At 35.4% G+C, this 18,351-nt stretch overlaps 1 protein-coding gene across 1 annotated transcript in view; it reads left to right on the forward strand.

The window, feature by feature from the left end:
• The window catches only part of Gucy1a2 (guanylate cyclase 1 soluble subunit alpha 2), a 387,804-nt gene that overhangs the window by 38,267 nt on the left and 331,186 nt on the right, over positions 1-18,351 (forward strand). The window contains exons 2-3 of the mRNA XM_057767100.1: positions 4,456-4,517; positions 11,951-12,072. Coding sequence (XP_057623083.1) covers positions 4,456-4,517; positions 11,951-12,072 — 184 coding nt within the window. The remainder of the gene's footprint in view (positions 1-4,455; positions 4,518-11,950; positions 12,073-18,351) is intronic.

Genomic DNA, 18,351 nt, shown 5'->3' on the forward strand with positions numbered 1-18,351 from the left:
TGAAATCTCCTACTTAGTGTGTGGGGTTTGATGTGCAATTTAAGTTTTAGTAATGTTTCTTTTACAAATGTGGTTGCTCTTGTATGAGGGCATAGATATTCAGGATGGAGACTTCATCTTAATTAATTGTTCCTGTTATATAATGTGTTCTTCTCTGTCTCTTCTGATTGATTTTAGTTTGAAATCAATTTTGTTAGGTATTAGGATAGCCACAACCACTTGTTTCTTAGGTCCATTTGATTGGAAAACCTTTTCCCAATCCTTTACTCTGAGGTAGTGTCTGTCTTTGGGGTTGAGTTGTCTTTCTTGTAAACAGCAGAAGGCTGAATCCTGTTTTTTATCCATTCTCTTTGCTTGTGTCATTTTATAGGTGAATTGGGACCATTGATATTAAGCAATATTAATGACCAGTTGTTTTTAACTCCAGTTATCTTTCAGTAGTAGTATTCATGTGTTTCCCTTCTTTGGGTTATGCCGGGGTGGGGGGTTATCAGATGTCTATTTTATTTTAGGTGTAGAAGTGGTGAGGGACCCTGGTCTGTGTTCTGTCAATTACATTTTAAATAAATGCTGATTGGCCCGTAGCCAGGCAGGAAGTATACATGGGACAACCAGACAGGAAGTAGAGGTGGGTCAATGAGAACAGGAGAATTCTGAGAAGAGGATGCAGTCCTGACCCAACCATAGAAGAAGCAAGATATGACTGCCCTACTGGATAAGGTACTGAGCCACATGGTTAATACAGATAGGAATAATGGGCTATATAAGTTATAAGAGTTAACAAGAAGCCTGAGCTAATGGGCCAATCAGTTTATAACTAATATAGACCTCTGTGTGATTTCTTTGGAACTTAAAGATTGTGGGAACTGGCCAGGACAGAAACCCTGACAACAAATGGATTTTCCTTCTAGTACTTTCTTTCTTTTTTTTTATTCTTATTATTACAAATTTTTACCTCCCATTTCCCTCCCCCTCCTCTCCAGATCAAAGAGCAGTCAGGGTTCCCTGCCCTGTGGGAAGTCCAAGGTCCTTCCCCCTTCCTTCTAGTACTTTCTGTAAGGCTGGATTTGTGGTTATGTATTGTTTAAAACTGTTTTTGTCATTGAATATCTTGTTTTCTCCATCAATGGTGAATGAAAGCTTTGCTGGGTATAGTAGTTTGGGCTTGCATCAATGGTCTCTTAGTGTCTGCAACACATCTATCCAGGACCTTCTGGCTTTCATGATTTCCATTGAGAATTCATGTGTAATTCTAATAGGTTTACCTTTATATGTTACTTGACATTTTTTGCAGCTCTTAATATTCTTTCTTTATTCTGTATGTTTTGTGATTTGATTATTATATAGCAAGGGGATTTTTTTTTGATTGAGTCTATTTGGTGTTCTGTAAGCTTCTTGTATTTTCCTAGGGTTATCTTTCTTTAGGTTGGGAAAGTTTTCTTCTATAATTTTGTTGAATATATTTTCTGGCCCTTTGAGCTGAAGTTCTTCTCATTCTTCTACCCCTGTTATTCTTAGGTTTGGTCTTTTCTTGGTGTCCCAGATTTCCTGAATGTTTTGTGTTAAAATTTGTTGGATTTAGCGTTTTCTTTGACCAATGGGTCTATTTCTTCAGTAATATCTTTAGAACCTCAGATTCTTTCTTCTATCTCTTGTATTCTGTTGATTGTACTTATCTTTGTAGTTTCTGTTCATTTACCCAGATTTTCAAATTCAGGATTTTATTTCTTTTTGACTATGTTTTTTCATTACTTGAAAATGTCATATATGTGTATAATCTGTTTTGATCAAATTTTCCTTCCATGTAATCCCTTCCCTATCCCTTTCCTTTTCCCTTTCAACTTTTTGTACCTAAAAACCCCACAGAGTACACTTTGAGCATCCTGTGTGTTTATAGGTATGAGATTGTCTACAGGAGCATGGGTATTCTCTCAGGAACCACATTGATGAAGAAAGCATTTTTACTTGCAGCAACCATCAGTTGTCTATTGCTCCTCAGCTAGGAGTGGAACTTCATGAGCCTCTACTCATTCATGCTGGAAATTTGGCTGGCTTCATCTGCTGTAGGATTTGTTCAGGCAATTGCAACTGCATTGTGTTCATGTGTGCAACAGTCCTGTCATGTCTGACAAATAATTTCACTACCTTTGGCTCTTAGGTTCTTTCTGTTCTCTGTTCCATAATGATCTTTGAGCCTTTTGGATGAGACTTTGATAAGATGTTCCATTTAGAGTTTAGAACCCCATAGTATCTTATTTCCTGTGGGTTCCTGTATTAATTATCTACTAAAAAATGTCTCTGATTAGGGTTGAAAGATCCATAACCTACAAATAAAGATGTAAGGGGACACTTTTTAATATAAATTTATTTTACATCTCAACACAGTTGCTCCTCCCTTTTCTCCTCCCAGTCCCTTTTCCCACCCCGTTCCCTTTGTTCCCTCACCCCTTCCCAATCCACTCCTCCATTTTATGCTTAGGAAAGAGCAGGAATCCCATGAGTATCAATAAAACACACATATCAAGTGGCAGTTAGACTGAACACCTCACCATTTATTAAGACTGGGCAAGGTGACCCAGTATGGGCAGTAGGGTCCCAAAAGCCAGTAAAAGAGTCAAAGACAGTGTTCCTACTGTTAGGAGTTCAAAAATACCAAGCTACTTAGTTACACAACTCTAACATATATGCCGAGTGCCTAGGTCAGTTTAATCTAGGCTCCCTGTTTGTTGGTTTACTCTCTGTGTGTCCCTATGATCTCAGATTACTTGACTCTGTGAGTTTTCTTGTGGTGTACTTGACCTCTCTGGGGCCTACAATTCTTTCTACCTTTATTCTGCTGTATTCCCTGAGCTCTGCTTAGTATTTGGCTGTGGGTCTGTATCTGTTTCCATAAGTTGCTGGATAAAGCCTCTCTGATATCAATTGGGTTAGGCACCACTCTGGTTATAGGAGATGGCCATTTCAGGCTACTTATTTGCTTTTGCCAGGACTCTTAGCTCAGATCATTCTTTCATCCTTGTAGATCCCTGGGAGATTCCTTGCACCAGATTTTTACCTGACCCTGTAATGCCACCCTCTTTCCAATAGTCTTTTTCAGTACTCTCTCCCTTTGTCCTCCCCACAACCTGATCACTTATGTTCCTAACCTTTTGCTCCCCCAGTCCACATAAAACATCTCTTCTCTTTTGCCTTTCCAGGGAGATCCAGGTATCCCTCTTTGAACACTCATTGTTACCTAGTCTCTCTGGGTCTGTGGATTGTAACTTAGTTATCCTTTGTTTTAAAGATTCACTCTTTTGTTATTGAGAATTTAGTTCTTATTATAACATCCTTAAAAAACATCAATGTTCTGAGATATTTACATCCCATTTTCTTGTATATATAGGCTTTCCCAACAGGGTCCCCTGTTTAGATATATCTTTGCCTGCCATTGGGCTTTCTCTTTTGAAGACATGAGTGTTAAGTTGGGAGCATAGTTCCCAGTCCCTGGCATATCTCTGGACTCCAAATCCCAGCATGCCAATTACTGACCCCTCCCTTGGTGGGGCTCAGGACTACTCCCACAGGGTATTTAAGTGGCCCCCTAGAGGAGAAACACGTGGTTTTGGGGTCTGCATGGGCTCCCTGCTGTCCTGTCTCTCTGCCATGCACTCGGTCACCTGAGAGCGTCATTCTTAATAAAATTACGGGCATTTTGATTTGGTTTGATTCGATTTAATAGATTTTCTTGTGCTGGTGGAGCTGCTCTATTCTTATCAATGAGGGTGCAGTCCAAAGCAGTTGTGGCCCCTCCATGAGACACAAGAACAATCCTCTACTTGGTACTTCTTGGGACATACAGGAAGTTAGGCTGACTTTAAGTATTACTGATGGAGATCTTGGTCATTGCTTCCAATCTCACCCTGTCCATACTATGAGTCCTATTAGACACAAATCTCATGGGAAATAAAAGTTCATTAAGCTTAAAATATATAATTATAGAGTTGACAATTTTAACTCATCTTACTGTTACTTCTAGACTACCATTGCAAGTCTTTGTTACAACATGGAAGAACAAATAAAGGTGTGCCCTTTCACCTGGTCATTATTTTACAAGGATTATGCACAATACCCAGGAAGTACTGCCAGCTGTTTTCCTGCAGTGGCCTTCCCCATTGCTCCCAAACCCTCCATTGCACTCACTGAGTTCTTTATTGAATACTTATTAATAGTTCATCAAAAGAGCAAAAAAAAATTGGAGTAGCGGTGCAGAAAATACCATTGTACTCAACATTGGGAAACAGGGCAATTTCTGATGGCCTCATTTAGTTGCTCGGGGGAAGCACATGGCTAGATGTAAAATGCATTAATACTGTAAAGTAGCAACTTTTATGAGATAAATCTGACTATTCTCATTGATTGGGAATCACACTGATGAGGTGATGATGTGTTTTCATTCTTGTTACCACAATGCAGCCTCAGACTATACAGCTGACTCTGAAGAGGACATTGCAGTATTATGAACATCAAGTTATCGGGTGAGTAGAAATGCATTTTGACTATGGAACAAATTCAAAGTGATTTTTCAAGTGCTGCAGTTGAGCTTGCAAGTTAGTGTGCTCTTAAAGTCAGCCTTATAGTGTCTGGTTTTTAACATATAATCTGGGACTGACTACATCTTGTAGTGATGTCTTTTGGTTTATTTGTATTTAATTTTTTAAAATGAAAATGAAATTCTTTCCCCCCAAATCTCCTTCTGAATGTTATTATCTTCCATTTGCAATACTGAATCTCATAATTTTCCTTTATTAGAAAAGAAGGATTGCTGATACCAAATGTGAGACTTTGAATGGGCTTTTGAATCCTTTCATAGAGTTTGGCTGAAAGCACACTTTAAGGCTAGGTCTTGGTTTTGCCAGGATCATATGCTGCATCTTTTTCTATGTTATTTCCTATTTCTTCAAATATTTTTTTATAATTCTGTGTGTCAAGAGTGCCTTACATCAAAAAGTAAGAAATCAAGGCTTCACCAGTACAAGGAAATTTCAATAAGTAATGGTTATATTAAAAGCAAAATCAAAGAGAGATGTCATGATTTCAGTGAAAGTATTTTGTAGACAGGAACTCCAAATAAGCCTTAAGTACATTTTGGATTGGCCATAGTAGACAACAGCTTAGCAAATACCAAAAAATTAAATTTAATTTTTGAGTAATTTACTTTTTCATGTTAAATCAATTAAAATGAGAAGCAATGGATACTTTCACTATACCTTGTTAGTATTCTCTGTATATTGGTAATTTTCAAAATATTATCCTTTTATATTATGGTGATCAGGAATAGATTTGGGGACATTAGGATATAATGTGATTAAAAAAACCAGAAGGATAGAAGAATAGAAAGTGACTTCAATACCTAGCATAATGTCATGATCTTTAATCATTTGATTATTATGTTGATTGTTTTCTCAGTAGGAATTGCTCTGACACTTTGACACATTAATTTTCCAAAGTGCAGTGCTAGAGAAAACATTTAAGTGTATGAGATGCCTTTTAATTTGATGTCATTAGAGATTTAAAATATTTATCCTAATGTAGCTAAAGAATGCTGTTAATGTTTCCTTGTACCTTCTAAAAGAAAGCTTAAGCACTGTTATTGAGTTTGTGATCTTCAAAGTATGCTATGTGTATCAACTTAGTTCTTATACTTAAAATAACTTGTTAACTGTGGTAAATATTGTATATCTATTGTTATTATTATTACTATATTTTTATTGATGATACCAATCATCAAACTCAGAGATTTTTTTTTGGAATTATGCATGTTTTGGAATCAACTAATTGTTGAAATTCTTTCATTTGTGAGCTGAGCTGTCTCAGGGACAAGCTGGAAGTTGGACTCTTGTATTATCATTGAAATAGATAATTAATCTCTTGTGATAGAACAGTTCCTTTTATATACCTGCCTTAACTATCCTATCTATCTCTGTTGACATTGCCTGGGGTGCTTCTATTTTTTTTTCATTGTTGTTAAATGACCTTTTCTTAATTCTGTTTATTTTGTCCAACACAATATAAGGATTATGGATAATTTGACTGTAGCAAGGTGTCTTTATGTCAAATCTGATTAAAAGAGAACTATCAACATGTTTTATTGCCTATCTTCTAGTACATGGACCACTAATGCCTTTATTTGCCTTGATGGTTATGGAGACTAGAGAACTAGTTGGGTATAGTCTCAATTTTCTTGCCTTTCTGGATTCTATCTTCCCTTCTTCCTATCTCCTTTATCATATTGCTTACTTTTTCAACTTTCTTTTTTGACTTTAAGACTTTCTTTATTTCTCTGTACAAAACTGAAAAAGGAGAAAAGTGTCAATATCATTAACACTGAGACTAATGTGTTCACACCTATGTGTTGTTGCTCTTCCCAAAACACAGTTTAGGGCCTTTTATCTCTAACTGTGAAGTGATGTGTTTGTTACAGTCAAGGGAATTTCAGGCAAAGGAGAATAAGTACTAGCAAGCATTATTTTCCATATTTTTGGAGAGAGATGACTAAGAAGAAAATTATTTTCCCACTTTCTGAAAATTAAGCTGCCTATAGTCTTGTATTGAGGCAATTTAACATTTAGATACAATGTGTAGAAATGCTAAAGCAAGAGAGATGACAGAGTGTATGTATGGGCTTTTTTTAATTTCTCAATATGGACTCAGTGAATGATCTTTCTATTTTCCCTCTTCTTTCCTTAAATCTTTGCCCTTTTATCTGCTTTTTATATCAACATCTGGAGTTGTATACACCCTTCCTCGAATTCTTATACATGTTGCCCATAGAAACTTCTGGAGTTGTTTTTTTCACTCTAATGCCAAAACCTAGCATTAGACTCAAGGAGCACCTGTTCAAAAGATCACAAAGAAGATGGAACTTCTTACTGTACAATAAGATAACCTACCCGCCACAGGTGCTTCATGTTTAAATATTTATTCCATGGTCTAATTTATACCTTCTCTTGTTCATATATTTATTCATAGAGATCATTTGTGTTGGGAAAAATGAATAGTAAAATAATTTATTAATGCTATGTGATAAATCTCTTCCTTTACTGTCACCATCATCTCTTAGTGAGAGATTTTGATTTGGTTTTCTGGTTTCTTTTCAAAGTCTCGTAGACTTGAGTTTTTATCACAGAAACATGATTTAAAAATTACTTGAAGTCAGTGGTTCTTAAACATTACTCTGCATTAGAATTACCTTGTAAGTATATATGTATGCACATACAAACACACACTTATAAAAGAAAATGTATAAGATTGGCTTATATAATCAGAAGCTGAATAGTCTCACAGTGGTTGGTTGAACACTGGAGTAAAACCAGTAGCTGCCCAGTCTCAGAAGCTCTAAGGTACAGAAAGAGAAGACCAATAAAGTCCCCAGTGTGATGCTAGCGATCTGGAAGCCCTCTTGGAGAGTCTGTAATGTTAAGTGTGAATTTCAAAGCTAACGAATCCATGAGACTCCTAACAATGGGAGCAAGGGCTATTCTTCAGTTTGGATGGCTTTTGGGAACCTAGTCCTCATACTGGATAGATTTGTCCAACCTTAATACAAATGGAAGTGTTTAACCCTACAGCACCTTGATATTCCATGCTTTGATAGTCATGGGAGGCCCACTTCTTTCTGAATAGAAACAAAGGAGGAGTGGAATGAGGTATAGAGGGGTTGAGGGAGGTAGTGGGAGGAGAAAAGTGGGGGAAAACTGAGGTTGTTATGTAAAATAAATAAATTAAATAGAAAGGCTGATGAATCTAGAGTCTAATGTCTGTAGGCAAAATGACAACAGCAAAATTTCATTGGCTTCAGAAGAGTTGAGCATATAAGAGTCTGCCAGCCTCCCTCTTTTCTTTTGATCCACCCCAGGTCCCCAGCAAAAATTAACCCTCATATCTACCCCCAGCTAATTTTATATCTCCGAGGAGAGATCAAGATGAACATTTGTAACAAGCCATCAGATCATTCTAATGTTGCTGCTTCAGAGATCATAGTTTGAAATGTCTTTACAGATCTTATTATTGTCTACCTTGGTAGATTAAAATCTGAATTCTCTGTCATCTGGGCTCCACTTCTATAGGTCCATTCTCTTCAACCATTTATCTTTTCATTCCATCCTGACTTTCAGTTGGGTTCTCAGTTTTCTCAAGATTTGCCTCAGGGTTTATACCACTTTCTTGAATATTCTGTATGCAGATTTCCACATGCTACTCATTATTTATATGCATATCTCTGTTAGAATGCCATCACTTCTGAAAGGTATTTCTGGAGCAACAAACCTAAAGAAGCCCCCTCCATCTCTAACCTCAGTCTCCAACCCAGTCATTTCTAGATAACCTGTGATTTCACTTTGAGCATTACTACCTGGTATTACATTTTAAAAACATTTATCTTGCTTACCTCCTTATTCCTTTTCTTTTGTTAGTGGTTGGCATGTTGGAGGAAATAACTTTTAGAAGATGGGTAGAGAGGTATAAATGAATACATTATTATTTAGAAGTATGTGAGTAGACTTTCAGAAATAGGAACATAGAGAACTAGTTATTGAATAGAAACAAATGGGGAGGGAATAACCTGAGGGACTTAGATTAGCATCTTCATTCATAATAATTGTAAACATTGCAGTGTTAGTGACCAGATATACTTTTTAGCATAAATTACCTCAATTTACTTGAATAGTGTCACATTTATGATTAGTTTTCTACCTCTGTGACCTAGGTTTTTGTGAAGCATTCTGATTTTATAAATTGCAAATCATCTGATTTGTATGGCAGTTTTTCTTTCTTCAACCTCACCTGAGTAAAGGTACTCTCTCTGTTTCTCTCTCTGTTTCTCTCTCTGTTTCTCTCTCTGTTTCTCTCTCTCTCTCTCTCTCTCTCTCTCTCTCTCTCTCTCTCTGTGTGTGTGTGTGTGCGTGTGTGTGCGTGTGTGTGAGCAGTGACTAACTAAAGTTTCTAGGGAAAAGTATGTGGGCTTCTGATGTGAGCCCAAAGGGGAATGGACAATTTGGAGATGTACAATGGAAAAAAATAGTGTCTTAGTCACTGTTTTATTGCCATGAAGAGTGATCATGATCACAACAATTCTCATAAAGAAAAAAACAAACATTAGTTGGGGCTGGCTTACAGTTCTGAAGTTTAATCCATTATCATGTCAAGAAGACAGCAGCATGCAGATGGACATGGTGCTGCAGAAGCTAAGAGATACATGTGTATTAGCAAGTAGCAGAAAGAGATTGTGTCCCATTTGGCCTTGCTTGAGCTTCTGAAACCTTAAAGCTCAATCTCTAGAAACACATATCCTCCCACAGGGCCACATCTCCTAATAGTACCATTTCCTAAAGGCCTATGAGGGCCATTTTGTTTAAACAACCAGATAGTGAGAAACAGATATGTTCAGTAGAAGATATACAGGGTTCAATTAAGTAAGTAAAGGAAACTGAGGGTTGAGAGAAACCTGGTTAATATGAAGTTCCTTTCCTAATGGTTCATGCCATGGTTGTGTGCCTTTGCTTCTAGTATTGTCTTTGTTGTGGAGCTATGTGCTTCAGATTTGGACCAACAAGACTTATTGGGTATCACATTCTATTACCAACTAATTGTGGGCAGATTTTTTAAAATCTCTGAGCCTCAGTTTCCTCATTTTAAAAATGAGTGTCAACAGAGCTGGAGTGAAGTATACCTTTGGAAGAAGCATGCTGATCGCTTTAGCCAGCCTTTTACGAAGTGGAACATATGGCTGTCACCGTCCCCAATTCTGTTGTCATTTAGAGGTCACTAGGAAAGTGGCAGCTTAATTCTGCTCATAAAGACATTGAGTCATGTATTCTCACAGGTATTTTATGAGAGACCACTGTTGTATATTGCAAGAAGGTACTCTGATAAACCAACTTACTTGGATATGTTCTCTGCATTAGAAAATGGTATGTCAAATCTTGCCAGACTCCAATTGCTCTATTTAATCTTTTATATGCCACACTGCTATCTGGGTCACTATGACAGAAGTTATGGTTTATTTATTTCTAATGCTAAAATGCCAGTCTACCAAGCTAGTTCTATTAATATTTTTTTTTAGTCACTTGTCTTATAGAAAGAGCAGTCATGCAAGCCTCAGGTAGGAATATATTAGTTACACAAAACTAATATACATTGTGGTTCTCACCATCAATTTCATTTTTCTATGAGCATCTATCTTTGTATTTAAAATAAAATATTTAATTCATTTTTAGAGAATTTCACATATGTACATAAGGTATTTTGATCATATTCATCCCTCCACTATTTCCTCTCATTCCTTCAGATCTACCTCCACTTCTTCCCAACTTCCTATCTGTTGTAATTTACTGATTTTAATTTGTACAGCCCACTTGCTCATGGGCATAGGGTCATCCATTGGAGCATGGTCAGCCTACTAGATGTAATTAATACCTTTAAAAAAACTGACCATATTCAGAAGCCATCAGCTATCAATAAATCCTCTGCTAGGAGTGGGGGCTTTTGAGCTCCCTCACCATCCATGTTGAAATGTTATGATCCTGTCCTTCTCAACCTCTGGTTCTTACTATTTTTCTTCCCCCTGTTCTGCATTAATTCTTTATGTCTTTGGGTGTGGGTGATCTAGATGTCCCATTTGTGGCTGAGAATTCAAATGACAATTATTCTCTGTATTTTGACCAGTTGTGAGTTTCCATTGATCAAAGAAACTTCTCTAATGTGGTTTGGAAGTTTCACTATCTTTGGGTGCACAAATGCAATCTTAGAGGTCAGTTTGACACTTCCTCCATTTAACAAATTAATAGTAATAAATTCAACCCTGGGGTCTGTGATTTCCCACACTCTGAGTTCCTAGCCTGATTTATAGTGCCAGCCATGCTTTTCCTCTCAAGGAGCACATTTTAAATCCAAGAATAAAGCAGTTGGTTATCCTATAACATTCATGCCACTACTGCACATATGGACACATCTTGCTATACTGATTGTCACTGTAGCCACCAGGGTTCATAAATAAGTAGATCATAGAGTTCACAACTGGGTAAAACTGTTAATGGATTTTCCTCCCAGCAGACTGCATTGCAACTTCTGGTAGTGTAAAAGTCAACCAAACGATAGGAAGCTTCCTGGTTAGTACAAACCTGATTTTACCATGTCTAATGAACAATGTATATGGTGTATTCGCAATAGGGTCTTAATATGAGTTTATAGTTGGTTACTAGATAACAATGGAACTAACCTGTATTCTTTAAGTGATCTCCAGAACACCTCTTATATAAACCTTAAAGTTTATGTAAAAGCATTGGGTTTTTTTTATCGGGAAGAGCATTATCTCCTACATAGAGCAACTTCAGATAATTTTTATATGAAAATATACATATTTTAATATCTTATAAAATAGTAGTTTTCCATATATTGTTTTCAGATATTCTTAGGTTAGTTATACCTTCCCCAACTCCCACTTATGCCCCAATTCTTCTACTCCATTAACACTTCATATCAAGTTATGATATGAAGTTTTAATCTTACTCTATCCCCAAGCTATTAGAAATCTTACAAACTAGTAGATGTGCATTTATTTGGCCTTTTCAACATCCCCAAATATTTCTCTCCCTATCCTGTTTTCCACCCAACCCCTACACTTTTCTCCCCACTTATAGCTCTCTCCCCATTATTTTCATTTTCTTCTTCGTATCATATGGATTTTACTACTGCCCCAAGAACTTTCTAATTAATCTGCCTGCAGATATAGTCCTGTACTGTTAATGTAAAGGGAATAGTGAGTTATACATATCAGAATTATGCTTAAAGAATAAGTTATTTTAAAAGTGGTTATCATAAAAGCATAGACTGTATGTACTTGGTGTAGATATGAGAGCATTTGCAAAAACTTTTAACATTTCTTTATATGCTAATTTTATTTTCTTCTTAGTTATAGGGATGCAGAAAAGAATTTCCACAATATCTCTAACAGATGCTCCCATGCAGACCATTTCAACAAAGAGGAACTTGAAGATGTCTCAGAAATTCTCCAGTGTACTGCTAATGTACTCGGTATATTAATTATACATTTATATAATTGACAGATTATAAGTGCAAGGGGAAGCAAAGGTATTAGTGTTTCATTTTCGTTTAGAGAATGTGGTAGAGAATTGGAGACCAAGAACTTGTATTTAAGTATCTAGTTTTACACCCATGAAGATATTTGAATGATAATTACAAACATGTCACTTACTTATAAATTCAAAAATATTATATCAAATTCTTACATTCTGGGGAAATGTTTTCAAATATTTCTACTATGTTGGTATTAGTCTGACATAATCCATATTTCTCTGCATCTTACCTTCACACGAATTTTAAGATCTTTCCTTCTTCTCAAGCTTATATTTTCTTATTTCTGCTATGCCCTTGTTACACCAAATCAGTGAAGTATGTCCTCTAAAGGATGCTGTATTTGGGCTTAAGCCTAGGGACTGTGCACTTTGAAGATACAAGTATTTACTTTCAGGATTTTGGATACTCCCAACATGGGTAAATGTACTGTTTTACATGGAAATAGGAATTCTATTCTATGATTAAGCTGGCACCTAGAAATCTACAAAGGTATGGGTATACAAGAGCACTCTATAACTGCTATAACTGATGTCACAGTAGCAATGTGTTTAACCCTAATTTTTTTTTACAGAAGTTATTTAATTTTATCTTCTAATTCTATTTTGCTTACTGTTTTTGAAGTGAATTTATTTCAGTTCTTTTTGGGATCCTCATTTTTTTTTTTTTTATGTCTCAGAAAAAAATAGATGGTACATTAGAAGGCCAACAATGCCTTCACCATATGTTGATTCCATCACTTCCTATACTGAAGACTTGAAAATAGTTGCTTACCAATTTCTGGTTCTTGATCCTCTAGGAATGGGAAAAATATTTGCACATAACATTTTTTTTCTCATTAGTAACCACTTGTGTCTACTTTCTATCACATGGTTTGCAAAGTAGCAATACTGACTACACCATGCTTCTTGGTTTCTGTTCACCTCATGTTGGGCCCTGTGACAGCACAGCAGAGTCCCTTCAAGAGGCCCTTATTGAGGAGAAGATAGGTGTGAATTGTGCCTTTCCTATTTGTGTCTTTGAGTGTTAAATTACTGAATTATTTGGATCATAATGTCTGTTGCATGCTGATACAGTTTAATTTTAGTTGTCTGAAAAAGATCTACTCTTTAAAGCAATGGTATGCAAAGCCAACTTTCAGTTTGCATTAATGGTAAAAATATATGTGTAGTCTTATAAAAGAGGACATTTTTGGTGTTTGTTGGAAAATTTACTTATTGGTTTAATAGTGTAGTGAAATGTTTATCATAAGGGCCTGTACTGTGTGTTGTTTTAAACATGTCACTTGTTACTATAGCTTGGATTTAACTAGTGCTCTAAGGTGGTAGACAAAATGAATGCAGAGAATTAAGGGAGAGAGGACAAACAGTGTTGTCCTCTTTGTTATAAGGAGTTAAATATCAGTATAGTTAGGTCATTTTAATCTTTTAATCAGTTTTGATGCTATTAAAGTATGTGTTGGTATTTCAATTGCAAAAATATAATTGTGATAGGATCTGAGAGGTGATTTCTGAAAGGACATCTACAGTGGGTCAAGAAACAGACAAATATTAGTGTTGTACAGCAACTCATTTGCTGATGAATTATAGCAATATAAAGTTTGCTACTTTAGTAAGTGTCAATTATTGGCTAAACAACATACAAAACAGCTTCAGACTGTCCCTGTTAATAATCTTCTCTCACAATAATTAGGAAGTGCAAGATAGGACATTCATCAACATTTTCTATGTTTTAAAGGTCTCTGTCAGAGAGGCGTACTTCTTCCAAATGTTTAACACATTTAAAATCAGACTGAGAGTCTTGTCCAGGGATTGTTTTACTTGGGAATTACCAGTGAGGAGGATGGAGGAAATTATCTCAGGGCTTATTTTTTACAATATTTTCTTGTTATCAGAAATTCTTAAATAGTGTATAATCAGAGCCTTTTGGGAATGGTTACAGATTCCAGTATCTTTATTTGATATGATGCTTTTATGTTGCTGACTTTAAAAAATAATCAATTATTTTTTATGTTAACCTGTATGTACAATTATATATATACATATATATGTATATATATAATGTATATATGTGGAACTGTTATAAAGTAAAAACAGTAATAAATTAGTCCTTTATTATAACTCTTTTCTTGGAATAACTGCTGCATAATTAATAGGTGAAATTATTTAGTGGACTAGAATGTATTTCACATATTTAGTATCTTGGTAAAATAACTATTCACCATTTTCACTGGTGAAATAAAATTTACAGCCACAAATAAATTCTATCCATGTAGTTTTTGTCACTCTAACTTAATAAATTCTTATATATTCTTTCTTAAAAGTATTTTGAGTATTAATGAGATGAGTTGGAATTAAAGTTGTTGGAAGGATGTGATGGTTTGAATGAGAGTAGCTCCCACAGGCTCACAGATTTGAGTGCTTGATCACCAGGGAGTGGCACTATTTAAAATGATTAGGAGGTATGGCCTTTTTAGAGGAAGTATGTATCTAGGCATGGACTTTGACATTTCAAAGGCTCAGGCCAAGCCCCTGATTCTGTCTCCTAGCCAGTAGATTAGAGTATTGCTCTCTGATACTTCTCCAGAACCATTTCTGCTTATGTGCTGACATGCTTCTAGCCATGATGATAATGGATTAGCCCTCTGAAATTGTAATCAAGCTCTGATTAAATTCTTTCTTTATAGGAGTTGCCATAGTCATGGCAACTCTTCGCAGCAATAGAATAATGACCAAGACAAGAAATGGTTGACTCATATAGTGTTATTGAAATGCATTTCAATGTAAAAATTTTGAAGCAAGGACTAGCTAGGGCTAGGATAGACTAGAAAGAACTTAACAACTTACTAACTATCTGACTGGAGTCACTTATTTGATGTATCCATGCCTTAGAACTCTCAATAAATTGGACGAAATGTAATTATACATTTCCTTTCTTAAAGTTGCTAGGAAGGTTAAAATAGGTTAATTTATATAAAATGCTTAACAACAACCTGATATGTAACATATCATTGCTGCATTGATGTTTGTTGTTATTCTTATTGAATAGTCCTAAAATGATCTTTTCAGTAGATCTGGGAAGTCAGTTTTGTTCATTTTGTTGATAGTTAAGGAAACTCATTTTTGTTCACTTGTGAATCTTTGGTCTATCTCTGAGCAAACAAGCTACAAGGGCACTGTTTAAATCTGGGTCATTCTGATTCCAGATACCATATTCGTTATATTGCTTTTTTTCTCATTTATTGTACTGAAAGTTTCATGTAATTCCTCCAATGCTGATTATGCTAATTTATATCACCTCTCTAGTTGTGTGAGTGACCACAGTTGTTACTATGTGGCATTTTACTTAATCCATCATTTTGTTGTTGTTGTTTTGCAACACTTTGGATTGAACTAAAAGCATCATGCATCACAGACAAGAACTTAACCACTGAGCTATATCTCCAGCCCTAATTTAATTTTTATTTAATTCAATAGTTGCCCAAGTAGGCCTTGAAGTTATTGTGTAGCTAAACCAGGCTTTGAATATTGTGATCTTCCTATATTAAACATCACAAGTAGTTATGAAAATAGGTTTGACTCTGTCCAGCTTTGCTGCTCGTTCAAATTGAACTTGAGATATTATGCTTGTAGGTAGCAAGTAGTATCAAAGCTATCTAACATATTTGTCATTAGTACTGAAGATTTTTCAGAGTTAGTATGGTTTGGATTCTTTCCAGTCTAGAAACAATGTGAGTTTTCTTTAGCTTTAAGGGCTAGAGATGCAAATTTGGGGTGGTAGTGTATGCCTTCATGACACAAATGTGATTTCATACTTATGATGTGGTAAGCACAGTACTAAAACTTCTGGCCTGAAGTTTTCAAGTAGATCTTATTGTGTTAAACATGGATCAGTATGTTAAATGTTATTGGGTTTTAAAAAAATTATATAAGGCTATGTTTCTTTTTTTTCTCAAAAGGAATATTTTTATTAATTCCAGGGCAAATTGACACATTTAAAGAATGTATCTTGATCACATCCACCCTCAACTTCCTCTTCCCATTCTTCCCAAACATCACCAACACATTTTCCTCCCCACTTCATTTGCTTTATTTTTTTTTCTTGATTGTAATCCATTGAGTCCATAAACTACTGACTCTTGGACTTTTGATTGATATTATTGGTTCGATCTTGTCTAGGTAAACATAGCTAATGTGGCTTCATAACTGAAACAACCGTTTCATGTCTGGATGATGGCCTTTCACAGCACTCTCCATCTCTGAGCTTTGCATTCTTTCTGTATCTTTTCTGTGATGTTCCTTCAGCCTTAAGTAGGAGTGTTTAATATAGATATCCCACTTGATTATTCTGGTCAGTTATGATTGCCTGAATTAATTGCTGACCACTTCAGAGTTAAGCTTTGGCCAAGGTTGAAGCAACATTAATTTATGTGTTTAACTGTGAATATGTGGAAGTCAGTTTAACAACATCTATCAAGGTAAGAGTAGTATGTTCTTCTCTAGGCCCTATGACTTCCTGAGATATAGACTTTTTACCAGGTTTACAATATCAGGCATGAATTCCTTCCTGTGTTGAAAGTCACAGATTCAATAAAAAATTATTAGCATTACAGCACCTATAAGCACATCTTGGTGACAGAGTTCAATGTCAGGTAGTACTGTTTTTGTCTTCCAGCCTGTATAGAATCTTCCAGTACTATGAAAACAAGCAAACAGGAATAAAGTTTTCAGTTTTATTCCAGCTTGATTTTTCTGTGTCTTATAATCACCATATATGTGAACCAGTGGAAGTGAGTTGACTATATATATATATATATATATATATGTATGTATGTATATATATATATATAATGTTGACTATATATATATATAGTCAACATTAGGATCTTGCTATATAATTATAGTGGGCAATCAAGAGCAGTAACAATAAGCTGTATTGTTTTAGAGGTCTCTGGGATCCCTTTTCAATAACTACTGGTAAAGTGTTCATGCCTGGCTCTAAGGATTTCATTTAATATCCCTTATCTTTTGGGGAATTATTGTCCACACACACAGTTTACTTGTGTTCAAACGCTCCAGTTTTTTTTAATCTGTATATTTTAATTACCTTATAAGATAGTGTGTTTCTATAATGATTTTTATAATTCTTAGTCTTAGTTAACACATCCCTATCCCCCTTTTCATCTGGCATTCACTCCCATCCCTACTTATACCTTTAACTTTCCTTCTACTTTTAAATCAGAAATGTTCTATTATCACTTCACCAAAAAGGCAATATTTCTTAGTTCATTCAATTACGTACCTTACTTGCAACAGAGATTCTACATGAATTGAAGAAAACTCAAAATTTGACCTTCTATATATATATATTTTCTTAAATAATTATGAGTAGTGTGTATTAGGCCTGTGAAGGAATGACATAAACACATCACTGCCTCTAATGCAAATTGAATGCTTTCATTAATAAATGTTCTCAGGGGAATATATACATCAATTTAATTAAATAAAAATGTGCAGTATGGAAACATGGAGTAGTTTTTCTCCCCTCTTAGATGTTCTTTCTATTTCGGGAGATCCACATTCTGAATCTTGTCATATTTATGCTGATAAGCCTTCACATTTGTCCCTGTATTACTGGAAAAACATGACAGTCATATTTCCTTTCTAAGCCTTTACCTTTGTCTTTCTGCATGTGTATTTTCTTTTATCACTTTATGTTTACATCACTTCTCTAGGTGGAAATGAGCTAACCTCTTACATTTCTCAGTTCTTAAAATTGTCTGTTGTCCTTTCTCCCAACATTTTCAGTAAGTAGGCTTTTACTTTTCTTTTTCATTTTAAGTTTTAAATAAACTTTAATTTTTCATATAGGTTTATATTTGTAGAAATATGATAACTATAGAGAAAGTTTTCACACATCCCACATCCATATTGCCATTTCTGGGCAGACTTCATAAATGGTATTTGGATTCCAAATAGTGAACCAGTACTGGCTGTTATATTACTAAACTAGCTCCATGCCTTATTTGGAGCTTTAGATTTCTCTCTATTTCTGTGATAAAGTAACATGACCAAGTCAACTTATAGAAAAAAGAATTTACTTGGGTTTATGATTCCAGAGGGATATGAGTCTATCACCATCATCACAAGAAACCATGGAGCAAGTAGGTATGATGACTGCAGCAACAAGTTCAGAGCTCACATCTTAAACATAAAAGGA

This window comes from Chionomys nivalis, chromosome 4 (assembly GCF_950005125.1).
Source record: "Chionomys nivalis chromosome 4, mChiNiv1.1, whole genome shotgun sequence".
Taxonomy (NCBI): Eukaryota; Metazoa; Chordata; class Mammalia; order Rodentia; family Cricetidae; genus Chionomys; species Chionomys nivalis.